The sequence below is a fragment of the Poecile atricapillus genome, chromosome W, assembly GCF_030490865.1.
Source record: "Poecile atricapillus isolate bPoeAtr1 chromosome W, bPoeAtr1.hap1, whole genome shotgun sequence".
NCBI classification, from domain to species: Eukaryota; Metazoa; Chordata; class Aves; order Passeriformes; family Paridae; genus Poecile; species Poecile atricapillus.
In genome coordinates, this window is record NC_081288.1 from 28,427,962 (window position 1) to 28,444,976 (window position 17,015).

At 46.8% G+C, this 17,015-nt stretch overlaps 1 protein-coding gene across 2 annotated transcripts; it reads right to left on the reverse strand.

Moving 5' to 3' along the window:
• Window positions 1-449: 449 nt before the first annotated feature.
• On the reverse strand, window positions 450-15,523 carry LOC131591931 (suppressor of cytokine signaling 1-like). Of its 2 annotated transcripts, none has more exons than XM_058863059.1 (3): window positions 15,249-15,523; window positions 5,249-5,373; window positions 450-2,050 (listed from the first exon to the last, which is right to left on the reverse strand). In XM_058863059.1, exon 3 carries the CDS (start codon window positions 1,982-1,984, stop codon window positions 1,301-1,303), a length of 684 nt encoding a protein of 227 aa, XP_058719042.1. In that variant the 5' UTR covers window positions 1,985-2,050; window positions 5,249-5,373; window positions 15,249-15,523; the 3' UTR covers window positions 450-1,300. The 2 variants fall into 2 exon arrangements, with proteins under 2 accessions (XP_058719042.1, XP_058719043.1); XM_058863060.1 differs by lacking the exon at window positions 15,249-15,523 and adding an exon at window positions 15,057-15,104.
• Between the last annotated feature and the right edge of the window lie 1,492 nt (window positions 15,524-17,015).

The window sequence follows — 17,015 nt, forward strand, 5'->3', positions numbered from 1 at the left end:
TGTTTTCAATCACTTATTTTGAAGACATCATACAGACTATCCCTGAAATGAACCATGACCCTATTTAAGCCAACTCTGTTCCTCCCATGTGTACTCATACTCACCAGTTCAAGTTCACTAATGCTGTGTCCTGTTCTAAGATCTTGAATTACTCAGTCTTTTTCAAACACTCAGTACAAATTTTAAGGTACAAAAAAAACTTTCTAAAAATGTAGGGCTGAGATTTTCAGAAGTATTCTCTGTTTAGCAAATTCCTCAATTAATTACACTACAAGATGAATTTAACGTTCCCACCTAGAACCACTCATTTATGCTCTGCTTTTGTTCCTTATGAGAAATTCACTTGTTCAGTTTCAGTTTAATTACCAAGCCTGGGCACTAAACTAACTGGGCTTCCAACATTACAAGGGAATGAAGTTACTGCCACGTATTCACTGACTTTTAAAAACCAATATAAAAATTTTATTAAAATTTCAGAAGTTTTATATAAAAAATTCCTTGCCTTTTCAGAGGCAAAACCAAAATATCTTCTGATGCTCGACAGATGGCAGCAGCACACTATCAGATGAGCTTAAGAAAGGGTGCAGGATGTCATCTCTTCACACCCTCCCAGGGCAGATACAACTCTCCAGATCAGGGTTATCTCTGCAGGAATGCCATGCCCTTAAGTACAGCATAACCCATCTTCAGTCTCAAAAATCCAATCAAATGAAGCAATGCAAAAGCCAGTGAAGCTGCATGTATCATACACGGCTGCAATGGTTTCACTTTGTGCACAACACCGGCCTCTGAAGTAACAGGCATCACATTTGTGCTGCAAGAAGTAAAATGTGCTCTTGCTCCACCACAGCTCGGTGGGTCAGCACAAGGGTCACGCCCATCGATGTCCAAGCTGCACTGCTGTGGGACTGGACTCAGCTGCACTCCACAAGGGTAATTTTGAGGCAGAAATGAGCTCAAGCACTTAGGGGTTGAAGAGAACATAGGGCTGACCTGGGAGGACAGGCAATTCACCTTTTTCTGAAGCTTTTAAGTTATAAATGGAGCAAAGAGCAAGACGTGGTGGCAGTGGAAATGCCTGCTCTTCGAGTCTGGCTTTACCCCAGGCATGTCTGGGGAAAGTCATGCTCACTGTGTATGTATGAGGACACATCTGTCAACAGCCACTGGGTTCAAGCTCTAGTCCCTCTGCCCTCCCCCTTCCTCTCCCAGCAGCCAGTCCCGCCTCACTGGTGTGGCACATTTCCCACCAGCACAGCCATAAAAGAGGCATCTCGCTTCATCTCCCATATGCATGGCATCATCTCCCAGCCCAGGACAGAGAGGGGCTGGGGCCAACACTCCCCTCTGACCCTCCCTTTCTGCCCAGGGGTGAGAACACCTCGTTCCTCAGACACATCCCCAGGGAGCCCCCTAGCCCTGCTCTGCCCTCCGTCACGGCACCAGCAGGGAGGCTCCGGCAGCACAATTCTCGCAGCGTGGGCACTGTCCGGCGGCTCCGGCACAAGGGCTCAGAGAAGACCAGGGGAGTTCCCCCCATCTCATCAAAGTGCAAGGGGTTGTTCCGGGTCCCCGCCACCACCAGCTCCAGCAGCCGGACCACACAGTCTGCAAACCAGTTCTTAAGGCGGAAATAGCCCTCCTGAAAAGAGATTCGAAGGCTGACGGGGCCCGTGGGCATCCGCACGCTCAGGCTGAACAAGCAGTTCCCCTGCGAGCTGTCCCGCACCAAGTAGGTGCCTACAGGCTCCCGCTGGAGCTTGGCGTGAGCCTCCCCCACAGACAGGGGGCCCCAGTAGAAGTCACTGGCCTGGAGGATATTGAGGGATCGTTCCAGGACTTCCCACTCGCAGCTGCGAAACATCCGGAAACGATCGGGCAAGCCGGGTGGCGCGGGGCTGGGGAGAACGCTGCGATGCTGCCTTTGCAGACGAGAAACAGTGGTGTGTGTGTTGTGCAGATCATCTGGCCTCCCTCTGATCATCTCTCAAAGAGCCCATGAATCCTGGAAAGATGCTGCCTTTACCATGCTTCCTCCTTTGCATCCAGCCTGCGGGACAGAAGGAGAGTGAGGCAAACCCAATACCTTCTTCAACCTGGGCAAGACACTTCCCAAGGGAGAAAGACCAGCAGAGTACCAAAGAGAGTACCAAAGAGCTATTGCATGTCACCAACCCCAACTGTGGGGACAACCAAGGTTATATCTGTGGAAAGGGCTCCAGTGGGTCCCCACCAGCACAACGTGGCACTTTACAGAGCTCTGCATCCATTGGGTTTCTGTGATTCACAGCCAGGGGCTCCTGCACACCCTCCAGCAAGCTAGTTTGAACCCAGCAGATCTCAGCATTTCAAGATTTCCCTCTATTGGATGTTTGGGACTCTTCACAGTGGCCTTGAGATTGGAAAGGTGAAATGACACCACAAATTAAAAGGGAAATATTTCCTAAAGCAGGAAAAGCAGGAAAGTATAATTTACTTTGTCATTCAGTGAAAGGTAGAAAGGTTTCTCACACTTCTCCAACCATTTCTTCAACAAAAACATTGACAACACGACTTGGTAAAAGCAGAAGACAGGTATGAGCCTTTCTCACCAAATCCCAGGAACCACTCCCTTATCCCAAGACATGCTTGTTTCATTATGTCAGGAGAAAACAAAGGTCTCAGATCAAGAGCCCTTCAAGAAATGCTACGTCAACTTCAAGACTGAGACTACCATGAATGAGTTCACTTAACACTGGTACCAGACATTGCTGATGCCCTTCCAGACTCTTAACTTCGGTTTCTTCCAGAAGGGCAACACCCTCTGCCTGCAGACAATGCTGCCCTCTCCCAGTCACCATCCTCTAATGTACTGTCGTGACCCTGCTCATCTCCTGCACCTTATGTTATCACCAGGCTGTTTTCAGAAATGCAAATTTCTGAACCCAGTGTTGCCATCAGCCATCCAAGTCACTTCAATTATATATATAAAAAAAATACATATTCTAAATGTGTGTGTCTGTATAGGCACAAACAAAAAAACCACAGCCCTAAGCCAGAGGCTCATTCTGTGTGAGAAGCTGATCTGTAACATACCACTTCCCCAGGCCTGACAAGTCAGTAGCTCACTGCCAAATGCTGCCCTCGCTCCCTTGACATACTCCATTAACCCAGTCATACTCACTCACAGCACAGCCATGCTTGGAGCAGAACAGAGTGCTGGCACAGCCTGCAGCAGAGGAAGAGACACACTTCATCTCCAGCAGTCTCCCCCCACCACAGACTTGCCAGAGCATCAGGGCTTGTATCAGGCAGACAGCCCCCCAGGGAATGCACAGGGACCTGTGCTGGGCTTGCACTGCAGGGACAACTTTATGTTAAACTTAGCTCCTTGAAAGGGTCCTCTATCTCACACCCTTTGCCAGTTATTCACATTCCTTTTGGTGCTGGTGCCAGCTTGGTGGCCATGCACACTCTGCACCCTGGGAGAGGACAAACAACTTTCCTTCACACAGGCACAGTAGTTACGGAGAGCAGGCATGTGCCTGGCAATGCCTTACTGCAGACATCTTTTCTAGTCTAACATCTCTCTCAATACACAACAGTAATACCAATAATGTAGCTGCCAGGCACGTTTCATATATGGAGCCATAAGCATCCTTTCCAAGAGCAGCCTGGGAAGCTTATCCAGCTTATAGCCCTATGATTTGCAGTCCAGAAGTCACTAATGTCCCTGGTACAGTTCTGAATGCTGTTGGTTGATCCTGCCCTCTAGGTAGTTTCATAGCAGGAGGGAAATTCCATGCTTAGAGAAAGGTGGGAGGGGTAGGAAGGAGTTAATCAAGTTGGGTTTTTCTCTTTTCCATTAAAGAAAAAAAAAAAAAAAAAAGGCAGCAGTTGAAAGCTGCTCAGACCATTCAGCAAGTCAGAATAAATCTTAGGTGAGGACGATTTAATGAGCAGGATGCAAACAGACACAGTCACCACTACAGCAACAAGGACCATCTATCACCACCAAAAACTCAGCACAGAAGGCACCACAAGGAGTTGCAGCATCTCTGTCCCTCTCCTCTCTGCTGGGTGAGGAAGCTATAAGGCCCTCTGACATTAGCTCTTATAGAAAACAAAGGTTATATGCCAGGTGCCTCCAGGGCTGTGGCTACAGCTTCAAAAGGAGTGATAAAGAACTTTCCTAAACAGCAACTTCTCTTGGGTCCAAATGGAAACTGCCAATTTCACAGGTCAAGGTTGGAAATTTAATTCAAGCGTGAAAACAGAAGCAGACAGCTGTCTTTCATTTCCAAGCTGGTTTTAAAAATAACAACAAATATATAATTTGTATAAGGCTGCAGATGCTATTTGACAGAAAAAAACCCCAAACCGGTTTGTCCCAGTTTTCAACCTTGAGTCATTCACCCAAGTCCTTTAAGAAAAATCCACTGCTACTAGAAATCTGACTGACTGAGAACTGAGACTGTCATTTCAAATTCAAAGTAAATGCAAAAATAGCACCTTGACAATTTGTTCACTTGGTTTGAAATCAACATGTAGGTCAGAACCTCAGATGGGGGGAATTTGTTTAGCTTCAGTGACCCATTTCCAAGAGATAAGTGCCTGGCCTGCAGCACAGCATTAGTTACAGTAATATTAGCCCTAGAAATGCTTCTTAATACCATCTTTAAGGTTCACTTTTAATGGGTCAACAGGTCCTAGGCATACATGGCCTCCCACATCAAGGAGGACATGCAGACCCAGGATTAGGAATAAACCAAGCCAGGGGTGTAATAAAACACACATGCATAATTAGTTCTGCTGACTTGTCACACTATGATTTGCATTCCCTCTTCTCCCCTCCAAAAAAACCCCAAAAACCCCAACACCCAAACAAGTTACTACCTCCCTACTGCAAGTCAGAACAATGCTTGCAGCCAAAGCAACATACCCTAAAAAGCTGGCATCCTGCTAATTAAAAGGCTGGATAAGTTTCCTCAGACTTTCTGATTTAGTTCAAGTTCAAGAGCTTTTCAAAATAAGTGCTCTTGACACAGGGCATTCTGCTTTCCTCCACACTTACAGCCCAGGCAAGGCAGCGTATTTTATATAAGGAGACAATTCTGGTAAACCAGGGGACTGTACACAGCGTGTGGTGTCAGCCAAGCCAACCCTGCAGCCTGGGGCTTGACAAATCTGGCATGTTCAACATCAGCCTCAAGTACTCAGCTATAATGCATCCTCGCTCTGTTCTTCCAGGATACTTGAAAAAGCTTACCTCTTTGTCTTTGCCACCCATAGGGATGAGCTTCTGGATGTCAGGACTGGAAGTGGTCCAAATTCAAAAGTTCTGATGCAGCACTTCCCAGTTTTTTCCCGACTTTACTTAAGAGAAAATCCATCCTTTGAAAAGAAAGAGACGTCCATCAAGCAGGTGACTAAGCCCATCACTTTGCTGTAATGTGGATCTAAAATACAACAAATCTGGGGACAGGTTATTTGTCTTTATCTCTTTGATCTGTGTTACTGTAGAAACATGTATACAGCACTTCAGATAGCAACAGAGACAGCAGATTATTGCTGTTATTACTATTGCTACTTACAAAGCCATGAGCTGATTAGGTCCAGGCAGCTCACAGGTGGCCCAAGGACAAATGTAAAGACCATAAAGTTGCCATTGCCTTCCGGAATCAGGAACCATAAAACCAAATGTTAAGAGATAATGGCAACAGGAATAAACCTAAAGATTCAGAACAGCAAAGTCCTAACTTGTGCTTAATACAAAACACAACATCTAGAGTATCTGATTTGACACCACAAAGGTATCCATTCACTGCTGAGTTATCCTAATTGTGACCCAAAACGTTCTGGCCCACACTCTTCTGCCCTGCTTCCCCAGCTCTCAAGACTTTTCCTTCTCACCTCACAGATGGAAAAGTAAACCCACTGACCTGGTGGAGCAGCAGACCACCACATGTGGAATCATATGTCTGTCAGTGGATCCATTCAGCAAGCTGAAAAAATAATCCCAGCTTTCTGCATGCCTTTCAGAGGCAGTCCCTGCACAGCTTCACTGGTACCCATGTAATGACTTCTCTGCATCTTTCCCAGCCCAGTTCATACTGGGCACACAGCCCACAAGCTACACTGACTTGCAGATAGCAAAAAAATCACAGTCGATCCCATGATTACACTTTCCCATTACCACTCCATTTGGCTTTGACATCTCCCAGATATCAACCCTGCAGTTCCCAGAGCAGTTAGATGGAGACTGGGATAATTAGGAAAAGCTCTCCCTAAGGCACCCTGCAAGCCCTCACCACAGCATCCCTACTCCAGGCAGCAGAGCTGGAACAGACATCTCTTGCTTGCACGTCTGCATCCCACAGAAATGCACTGCCTACTGATTTGTGGCTGGGAAGGATGTTTCAAAGGAAAGCTTGAGCAAAGGGCTGGAAGAAACCTCCCTGGTAAAAGCCAAGCATGCAGCACTGGGTTTTAATGGTAGGCCAGCCTGGTTCCCAGGCCGCCACCGCCTGCCACACACTGGCATTGGTTTGAATCGCGCCGTCACTGCCATGATGCGTGGTCACACCAAAGACCCCTGGTAGGAACACCCTGCCACAGCCAAGGTGACTTGGGCTGATCCAGAAAGGGATCACAGAGAGGGAAGGGAAAGGAGATGCACAGACAGACGTGCCAAAGAGAACAGAGGGAGCTGTGGTTAGAGGAGGAATGTGGCCCAGCTCAGCCAAGAGGACCAATGTTGACCACAGCCAATTTCTCCAGCACAAAGCAGGCCTTGGAGACATTGCAGTTCCCTCTATCTTTTATGCCATGGCAGTTTGATGTGAGGCTGCCATTAGGTCTGACACTTGAGAGAATATGTGGGAAAAAACCCAAACCACACCACACATACATACCCCAGACCAGAACTGCATTTCCCTATACAACCAGCATCCAAGGATGCAATATTTAATAAAATAAGCTGAGACAGCACACACACCCTGTGTGTTCTTACTGGAAATGGCAGTTCCTACTTTGCCCTGTAGAGACAGGGCAGGAAGATCCTGCATGCAGGCTCTGGGAATCAGCAGCTGGACACCTTGCAAGAAGACTTGTCTTATCAAACACCTCCCAACATTTTGGGTCTGGAGAACATACCTCAAAACCCACAAATAACTTTGCATGAATCTGATATTAATGTTTGGTACTTCTTAACATATTTTTCTATGACATGTCTTTTCTGAATTAATATAGCACTTTGCTGACAGGGGCAAAAAGGTTTTTACTCCAAGAAAATCAACAAGACAGTGTAATGTGTGCCAAATACCCTTCAAGGTAGGGAAGCCTGCAAGCACTTTGGTTTCTCCCTGACACACGTTAAGAAAAACCCAACAAGGTGGCAGTTTAAAGGAAAAACTAATTGTCTTTACAGGGCTAATTAAAGAAGCTAGAAGACAGACATACATTTTTAGGGTCCCCTCCCCAAACCTTGGAAATACTATCCCCTTTCAGAAATACTTTCAAATAAAAGAGCCCAGTGTGAAACTGTAATCCTGCCATTTCAGAATAACAGAGAAGCCTCATCACTTCCCTGAACTCAGAGGCTGCTCTGCAGTAGCCACAAGCAACTACAACTTATTCCATAGCAAGTAAAACTACCATCTAACTTCTGCCAAAGACATCTTCTACTGGAGACTGAATTATTTCTGCCTTCTCCTGTAACTGGGGAAACAAGAAGGGAAAAAAATAAAAAATCAGGAGGAATTACTACTAAGTTCCAAAGCTGCAGCTGAGCCTATCCTGCTATGGCTTAAGCAAAGAGAGTTGTTGCTTGCCTCTGGCCAACAGCATTTTTGGTAAGTGAGAGAAGCCCAGTCGTGCTGCTCCTGACCTTTGCAGTTTCACAGCGAGCAGCCATTCCTGTGAGTGTCAGTGCTGCACAGCTACACAAAACCTCAGCCCTGTGCTTGGCCAGGGAACACAGAGTCTGTGCTGCTGCCTTGTGGATCCCCCACACCACACTCCGGCTCAGGAAGCAGCCCCTCTGGAAAGGTGGCTGGAGCTCTCCCCAGTTTGGGGGCAGAAACAAGGAGACAGGGAGAAGGCACAAGGAGGAAGAAAGAAGCCAAGATAACAGCAGTCCCTCACGTCTCCCTACATGAAATACTCTGTTCCACCTCTCTGTGGAGAGGGGGATCAGTGGGAAGGGGGCAGCAATGCCCAGGGCTGCCTCCAACCCATGATGGCTCCTCAGCATTACCAGCTCCCCTCACCCCCAGACCAGCAGCACAGGTACGCTTCCTCTGCCTCTCTGTACTAAACTGACTTTGTTCCAGAACTCTGTTAGAGGAAATGAGTAAATCCTGAGACACAAAAGCCATCAGTGGTCCCTGTGAGGATCATGGCTTTTTATCAAAACCATCACATTGAGCAGGAAAAGAATTCAAAGAAGCAGCTAACTCTGAGAAATGAGCAGTGTCTGCAGCTAAAACTGGTTCAGTATCCTTACCAGAACTATGCTGCTAGAGGAGTCCCAGATGATTAACCAACATGAGCACATGGGGACAAGGGAAACACCCTGCCTTGACTCTTCAGAAGGACCAGCTTCAAACGATGTGAGGGGCCATTACGCAGCACCAGTTACTGTGCCTTCAGAGGAAAGGGCAAGGGTCAGAAAGCACAGACACACCACAACACTAAGTTTTATAGTGGGGGATTTCCAACACACAAAATAAAGAAACTAGTCCTGAGAGTCCAAAGTAAAAAGAATAAAATTAAAAAAAAAAAAAAAAAAAGTCATGAAAGGTTATTTAGGAAATCTTAAGTGACGGAGCATGCAGACCTCCCACAAATGACAGCACAGAGGACAGGCTTGGGGGACAACACAGGTCACTCCGCAGGTAACAGCTGTAGGTGCAACAGCTTGCAAGGGCTTCTGCAGTGGATCAGAGACATCAAACACACACACTACAAAACCACAGTCCCTATTCAAATCTCTCTGTAACCTCAATAATCCTTCAGAAGATGAAAAAATAATCCTGGAGGAGCCAATACAAAGGAATATAAATTATTGACGGTAGGGAACAAATTTATATGAGGATGCCTGTCATGAAACTGGGACAGTAGGTGGCCAAGATAAACGAAACAAAACCCAGAAAACATATGGCATTTTCAGTTTATCAGAAACAGAAACCCTCTGGGGAATCATTTAGTTGAGTGGGATACCAGCTAGTGGGGACAGGGACACTGCAGAAAAGAGACACAAGCAAGCAGGTATTTTTTCTTGCACAGGATGTTGAGGAGATTCCCCAGTATTTAATGCTGATTAACCTGAAAGGAGAAAAGAGGGTGTTCAATCAGAAGAGATGGGGAAAAGTGACATTAAAGCAGAAAGCCAGCTGGGTATGGTGGACTGTACCCAAAGATTTTTAATTGGAAATGAGTGATCAAGATACAAAGAGAGGTGTTCTCTCAATCAAATCAGCTGCACTAGCAATTGCCAGAGGACTGCAAGTACTGGAAGGAACTTTTTTTGACATATGTTGCTAGGGCAAGAGCAGCACAAGGCTAGCTGGTGTGGGGGAGAGCCAACCCCCAGGCAGAGTTCTCCACCAGGCAGATGGCACCTGAAGAAGCAACAGATGACAGGACACACTTTGTGCTTCCCAAAGCAAGCCAAAAAGTGAGACACAGTACATGAGCTAAAGAGCCAGCAGCACGCCAGGACCTGTACAGCAGATGGGCAGAAGATGTGGAGCAGTCATGCCACAGGGTGAATGGGAGGTAGAAGAGGGGTGGCTGGAAGAAACCAAGGCATTTCAGCCCCTGCACATCTAGTCACTTCTCTGCCACCCTCCCACCCACTGCATCTTCCCCCTGGTTCGACTGAGCCCACTTTGCAGAGCATCCCACCTCACACCTCAACAGGCTGGTGGGTACAAGCAGCCCAAAGGCTCCCCAATCTCTTATGCAAGCAGCTCCTCCCCTTGACTGTGCAAACTCACATGTTGACCCAGGCGTCTTCCTAGAATTGCCTCTCCCTGTCTTCAAGCTCTCACTACTCACAACACCTCAAACCCCCAAGGCCTAACCTTGCCCCCCAGCAGGCAGCTTACAGCCTCATGTTACTTAAATCTAGGCAGCCAACTCAAAACGTAGCAAGCCCTCTCCATCTCCTTCCCAGGGTAAAGAGTGACAAAATCACTCTCTGCAGGACAGAAAAGTCAGAGGTCATTCAAAATTCATCAGCAGGAAAGCAGCAGGAGGTCAGGCAAGACTCTGTCCTGACACATGCAAATGTACACAGGCCTGTAGGAAAACCAGCTGGGTCTGCCTTTTCAAGAGCAATAAATTAAGTGGTGCAGCTGACCAATGAGCCGAGTAACAGTGCTGAGGGTTCATTAAGGAAAGCTCCAGCTCCAAATGTAAAAACAGTCATTTAAAAACCAAGAAGCAAGTGGGAGTGGGAGGGTGCAAAATGGATGGGTGGGAACATACCACTAATGTCACTACCTGAGAGAATACAGTCCGTTCTAGTCACCTGAAATAGAAACATACAGAGCTGAAACTAAGAGGATAGGCCTAAAGATGGGTAAGAAGAAGCAACACATCACTGTACAGAGAGAGACTGGAGAAATTTCATGCTCAGTTTAGAGAGCAGGTATATATACAAGAGGATGCCAGAGAAAGATACAGTACAATGAGGACATTCTTTTTGTATTTTTTCAGAAAACCAGATGAGAGGAAGTTCAAAGGTGACCAAGATTGAAAAGTAACTAATTTTAAAACTCATAAAAGGAAAAACTCCAATCATATAGAGTGGGGAAAGTGAGAGAACTGATCTGAGGAATCTCATTTCTCTTCTCTCTCAAATGTCTTTGCTTTGTTTCTGTCATGTCATGCTTTAGCAGACCTTAGGCAGAGGAATCCAGCAGCAAAGGGCTGGGTTTTTTATCAACACTTTTTAAAGACACCTCTCAACCATTTAAACCTAACATAACACTAAGAGAAGCCCAGCACAAGGCATAAATGCCCTTTGTGCAAAACTGAAGTAGTAAAAAAGGGTATAAGAAATCAATATGAAGAATCAGCTATGGACCTACTGCAGAGTTAAAATAGCTCTGTCCATGTTTTTCTCATTCTTTAATGACTAAAAAGAACAGCACCTTTTCTTTCGATGTGCTGACTTGAATATCAGCGTGCACTGTACACAAACAGTAGGTTTCAAGTGTTTACTACTAAAGCAGCAAATGTTTCTACAGCTCTGACTTCCCTCCTTCCACACCACAAAATCTCACCAGAAAACAAGGAAGAACTAAAATATGGATAAAGAACAATGCTGCTGGTCTGTCAAAAAGCATAAATAAACCACTCCTGCACAATCAAACCTGTGCTCATCACCACTAGTGTGCCAACTGAGGCAAACTTACACTGAACACCCTTAGATTCAGCAAGGCATCTTCAGCAGGATGTGCAGAAGCCTAGCTACAAAGTTCAGACTGCAGATCTCTGGCATTTTCCAACTGCTAAAAGTCATAGCAATATTCTTAACTTTAGCCTAAGTTTCCAAATAAACTTTGCTACCGAGGAAGTATGAAACTAGATCCAAACTGTTTCTGAACTGCAGAATCACATACACACAAAAAACTCCCTTGTTGCACAAGTCACAATCCGAAGTCAAATTTTTTCTTCAGCATTTGCAGGGAGTGAGGGGAAGGACAAAAGCCTTCTGCAACAAAGGCAACTGAATGCTTCCAGTTTAACCCAATTTTGTCAGCCACTGCTCCAGTATAAAGCTATAAGCAAAGGAGCCCATCTGCAAACTTAATAGCGTCACCGTTCGATTCTTCCCCTCAACTCTGCATGTGTTTGCAAACAAGCAGAAGCACACAAAGTGCAGGAGGAGCAGGAAGGGAGAAGGCAGAGAGAATGTGCATTATCAAAATACCTTGAGAGTGGTTCTTGGAAACACGCAGCCTGCAAGCCTGTATCAGACATTCATTTCCTGTGAAGTGCACACAGGCCTTTTCATTTCTCCACTGAAGAGGATGAAAATAAGGGGCAGCTCTGAAGTCTCCAAAGACAACACAAACCACCATTTAGCCATTCTACTAAAACTGAATTTACATTTTTATACTATTAAATACATTGATATTGACATACAAGCATTGATTTCCAGAAGTTTAAAAAGCAGGATTTTCTACACCTCTCACTTCTAAATCTTAACTTGAAACTTTGCATTTGGTGAGGGGCAAGGGGGAAGAAGAATTCAAGTCATCATTTTGATCAGTCATTAACACAAAATTACCAAATCGTGCTACATGAAACAGCACTGCACTTTTTTATTTTTTAAAGGTTGAGACTGATTTCAGCAAAATGGTGAGCTAAGAAATACCTTACTGAGGCAGAAGGATGCAGGATATGCACAAATGCAAACCAGAAGAGGAGGTTGTAATGAAGTAGACTGACAGGATAAAAAGGGTTGCTATCATACCTGCCTTCTGCCTCTACTTAATCAAGGATTAAAAACATTTAATTGCATTATTTTAAATAAATATGCCTCCTAATGACATACATGCTTAACACCTTCACTCTCTAAAAAGATATCATCCCTGTATGGTTTACTCAGCTCTTACACCATCCACATTTTAAGTTACAGAGATGCATGTGCCCTCCTCTCCCATCTTGTGCGCTTTTGGCAAGCACCACTAGCTGAGGTCTGCAGTGGCCTGGAATAACAGCTCAGGAACACACCACCTCCCCACAGCTTTTATTAATCTAACCACAGTATCAACCCGACCCAAATGATGTCATATTTAAGTATTGTCACTATCTCTTTACTGCTGACCAAACCAAGGCTGGAGAAATCAGGACAGAAAAGCCTGTAGGTGGCAAGGGGACAGACGGGTGGCAAGGAGCTGCAGGGAAACACTAGGAGAAAAGAGCAAAACATTTCCAGTGGGGACAGAGAAGGGAAAAAACACAGCTCTAAAGGCACATTTTCTCCTTTGTTTCTCAGCAATGCAACCACAGTATTAGTGACAGCAATTAAGAATTTACACCACCCAACCCCAGTTCTATCCTTGCGCAAACCGACCACCAACTTCACAGAAATCCCAGCTGGACTGAGGAGGGTAAGAGGCACTGTTTGCATGTTTGAAGCTGTCATCTGGAAACTGAATTTGGCCCTCTCTGAGCAGGCACAGTGGGGACAGAGGCACACACCTGGGAAGATCTGAAGAAGCTCAGCCTCTATGTCCATTTCTGGGGACCCTAGCACAGTTTACCTGTGCATTCCAACACAATCTTACAGAAAATCCCTGTGTTGCCACTCAACCCCACTACATTTAAGTAAGTACTAATAAGCAAGGCAGGTTATGAAAGGACATGCAACATACAGAAGGTTAACAAGGAGTACAGAAATAACAAAGGCCCAGATCCCAGTTTAACTCAGGAAAAGATGGGAACCTGTGTGGGAGGTTGGCATCCCAGTAATCCTGCGGGCTTGTGCCCAAGAGCCTTCCCCTCTGGAAGGAGCAAGAATCCTTACTTCAACAACTATGTTTTAAATCACATACCCAGCAGAATCACTCATGAACACAGAAACAAAGCTTGGCTTCATCTGCAGCGACTGGCCACATTTAGTTGCCGTAACTTGAGCAACATTATGTGATAATACAGCCTCAGTCTCACAAACTTCATGATTTTAAAGCACATGACCATTGCCCTGCTGTGACTGAATGGGCCATTTGACATTCACACAGCATCTGAATTGCAGTTGCAATTGTTTGGAGAAAGAAGATATGCTTGTATACCTTCTTAAGGACACAGTAAATAGAGAATGAAACATCAGGAAACTAGTTATTTCTGATTCCACCCCATTTTACAGAGTTGAGTGTGGTCAACATGTGACTGGGTTTTTAATTTAAATTCTCTGAGAGCTGCAAGGAGTTGAACTAGTAAATGGCACTGTCTGGACCACATAGTCCTAAATAGCAGCTTGCTAACAATACTCTTTACCCTCAACTTTCCAGAACAATGGTCAACCCACATCCCCCTTCTTCACCATGCAGGAGAAGAAAAAAGCCAGGGACATTAACTTAACATTCTTGAGTTCCTCTCAGATACCTCTGGGATTCATCCAGATCCTGTTTCCAAGCTTCTACTAAGCAAGAAGTAATACACATTTAAACTAAATTTTTAAAAAAGGGAAAAAAAGAAACCTAAGAGTAGCATGAACTGAGGTTTTACATGGTAACCATTCCAAAATTCTCAGTAACAGCGTGTGTATTTGTGGGAAAAAGTGAGTAGCGGATCCTGCATGACTGTGAGCACCATGACTCAGATTGCATAAAGGAGGATTTAGCGATAACCTTTGCGATGAGGCTTTTCATGGGCGTGCAGCACTTATCTTCTGAGAAACGACAGGTGTGAGGCTGCGTTCTGACTGTGCCAGGTCTGGAGGATGGCGAGTTTCTCCGCCTTTCAAGGCAACCCCAAACGGGCATGTACACCCCTGGTTCAGTCACCCCACTTCCCTGTAACTCCTTCACTTCTGGCAGGCAGCTCCCTTATCCAGCAAAGTGTAACACCCTGAGCACCGCTCCTCCAGGGCTTTATGTGAAAGGGAAGAAGTGGTATGAAGACCAAGTTACCCAGACCTGTGCGGCTGCTTCCCTACAGACCCATCTAAGACATTACATAATTTGCAGGTTTCACTTTAAAAGAAGCATCCCCTGCCCTGACGCTGTGAAGAACACCTTGACAGCAGGACAGTCCCCATGGAGCCTCCCAGGCTACTCCCAGCACCTCGCCACCAACCCAGTACAGCACATGGCTCCCTTCAAGGCCGGCAGTGAGATGCCAGCACCCCAAATCTCCCCCGACTCCTCGGAAAAGCCCCCCAAGCCCCAACACCCTCCTTCTTTCCACCCAACGACGGTCCCAACCCCTTCAGGAGCCAAATCAGCGGAGACTTGCAAGCCAAGGAGGGATCGGAGCAGACAGGCAGACGGACAGACAGACTCCTCGCAGCCCGCCCCCCCAGAAAGGCCGTTTCCAGTTAACGCAGCACAACTTACTCTCGGCACCTCCGGGGCCACGGGCGGGCGGCGCTGCCTCCGGTGCGAGCGAGCGCTCAGTGCCGGAGAGACGGCGGCGCTGCCCGGCCCGGCCCCCGCCGCTCTCCCGCCCCGAAGCCAAACGGAGGCGGCCCCGCTCCCCGCATCCCCTCCCGGCCCCTCCGCTCAGCAAGGGGCCGGTGCGCGGCTTACCGGGGGCGGCGCGGCTGCCCCGCCGGGCCCTCCTCGGGCGCCGCGGCGGCGGCTTCGGCTCCGGGGAGCGGAGCGGCACAGAAGGGAGGGGAAGGGTAGGAGGGGAGGAAACCCCCCAAATGTTTCTTTTCCGAGGAAGGAGCCACGGAGGAGGGGAAGGGGAGGGGTTTCTCCCTCCTCCACTACTCCGTCTTTCCACGGCGTGGCTCTTGCAAGGGGAACAAAAAAGTAAAGAAGAAAAAGTTTGGATTTTTTAAAAAGCAAACTTGGACGGATAGTGGGGAGAGAGAGGAAAAAAAAAAAAAAAAAAGATGCTGTGAAAGCCCCTCCGCCGCAGACTGGCAGAGGGAACTCCACCGGGACGGCACCGCAGCATCCGCCAGCCCCGGGACCCGCCGGAGCCACGTGTCGCCCGGGGAGGGGGCGGCCGGTCCGGGGCTCTGCCCCTCCTCCCAGGCACCCTCAGCTGCCCTGCGGCATCGGGGCTGGGGCATCGGGGCTCCAAGCGCCGGGGAAGGGGTCCAGGGCCGAGACGGGGGGGACGTAGGGGGCTCTTTACACCAGCGGAAATCAGAGACCCTGCCCCGACCTTCCCTGCCAGAATTCTCCCAGCACCTCTCGGGCACTGCAGGAGCTCTCAGAAGGACACCGGGCACCCTGGAAGCACAGCGTGTGTGGCAGGGTAATACGCACTTAAGGATCGTGCCCCAAAACGCACGCTCTTGCCTTGGTGGGTCAAATTAAAATACTGGAAATCATGTAAAAAATTACAAATGCAGAGAAACGTTATGATATGAAATATACATAGCGCACTGCATGGTGTATACTGTAAGCATATTACTGCTCAAAGAGAAAAGATGTATTAGAAGAAAAAATAAACTTTGGAATTCAGTACAAACCTCACAGTTTAAAGGCCTAGCCTGTAATGAAGCTGTGATTTGATCATGTTATCAGAGCTCTCACTCATCTCTATACTTTCTCTAGATGCTTTGAACATTACCTGGTGTGTGCATACCAGGTGGATTGCCCTGTTGAAAAAGCTCTATACAAACCCCAAACGCAGACGTGCTCTGGCTGCTCTGTACCAGTGCAAAGCAGCTGTAATTCCAGCTTGAGCAGCGGACTAAAAGCTTTACAGCTGCTTGACATTGCTAAGGAGCATAAAGCAGTCAGAAACACACCACTGAATCTGATCCTCAGCTTTGCCAGAAGCTCCGCTGAATGTTGAGACATCAGTTCTTGTTTTTTCTTTCAACCAAGCATGAAGATGTTGCTGACCACAGAAGAATTTCTGAACTTTCATAAGAATCTGGGCAAAGCACTTCATTCTTTTTCAGAGAGGCTTCAGTGGGAGGACCTGCCGCTGGAACTCTAAATCACAGCAGGGATGAAGTGCTCATCTGTTCCATTTTTGGTTTTTAAGTAGGCTTGTCACACTTTTCTTTGTACTTTTGGATGTCAGCTTCAAAAATATCCTGTGGTTTTCTTTACAGTCGCCTAGTAGGGAGTCTCTTTTCCTCTGTGGATATTTATAACATTTATTGGGTGACTTCCTAGACTCTTCCAGCCACCTTGCCTTAATGTTAAATGGCCTGGTCTAATTCTACCTTTTCTTCTTTTTCATCTTTGCCTGTGAAAAGTTACCATCCAGCCTCACTGCTCCAAGATTGTCTGTGGGTCTTGCTCATATTTCTCTCATCCACTTGAAACTGTGACCTGGCAGCAGTTACAGCTGAAGTGTATTGCAGCAATCACCTTCAGCCATAA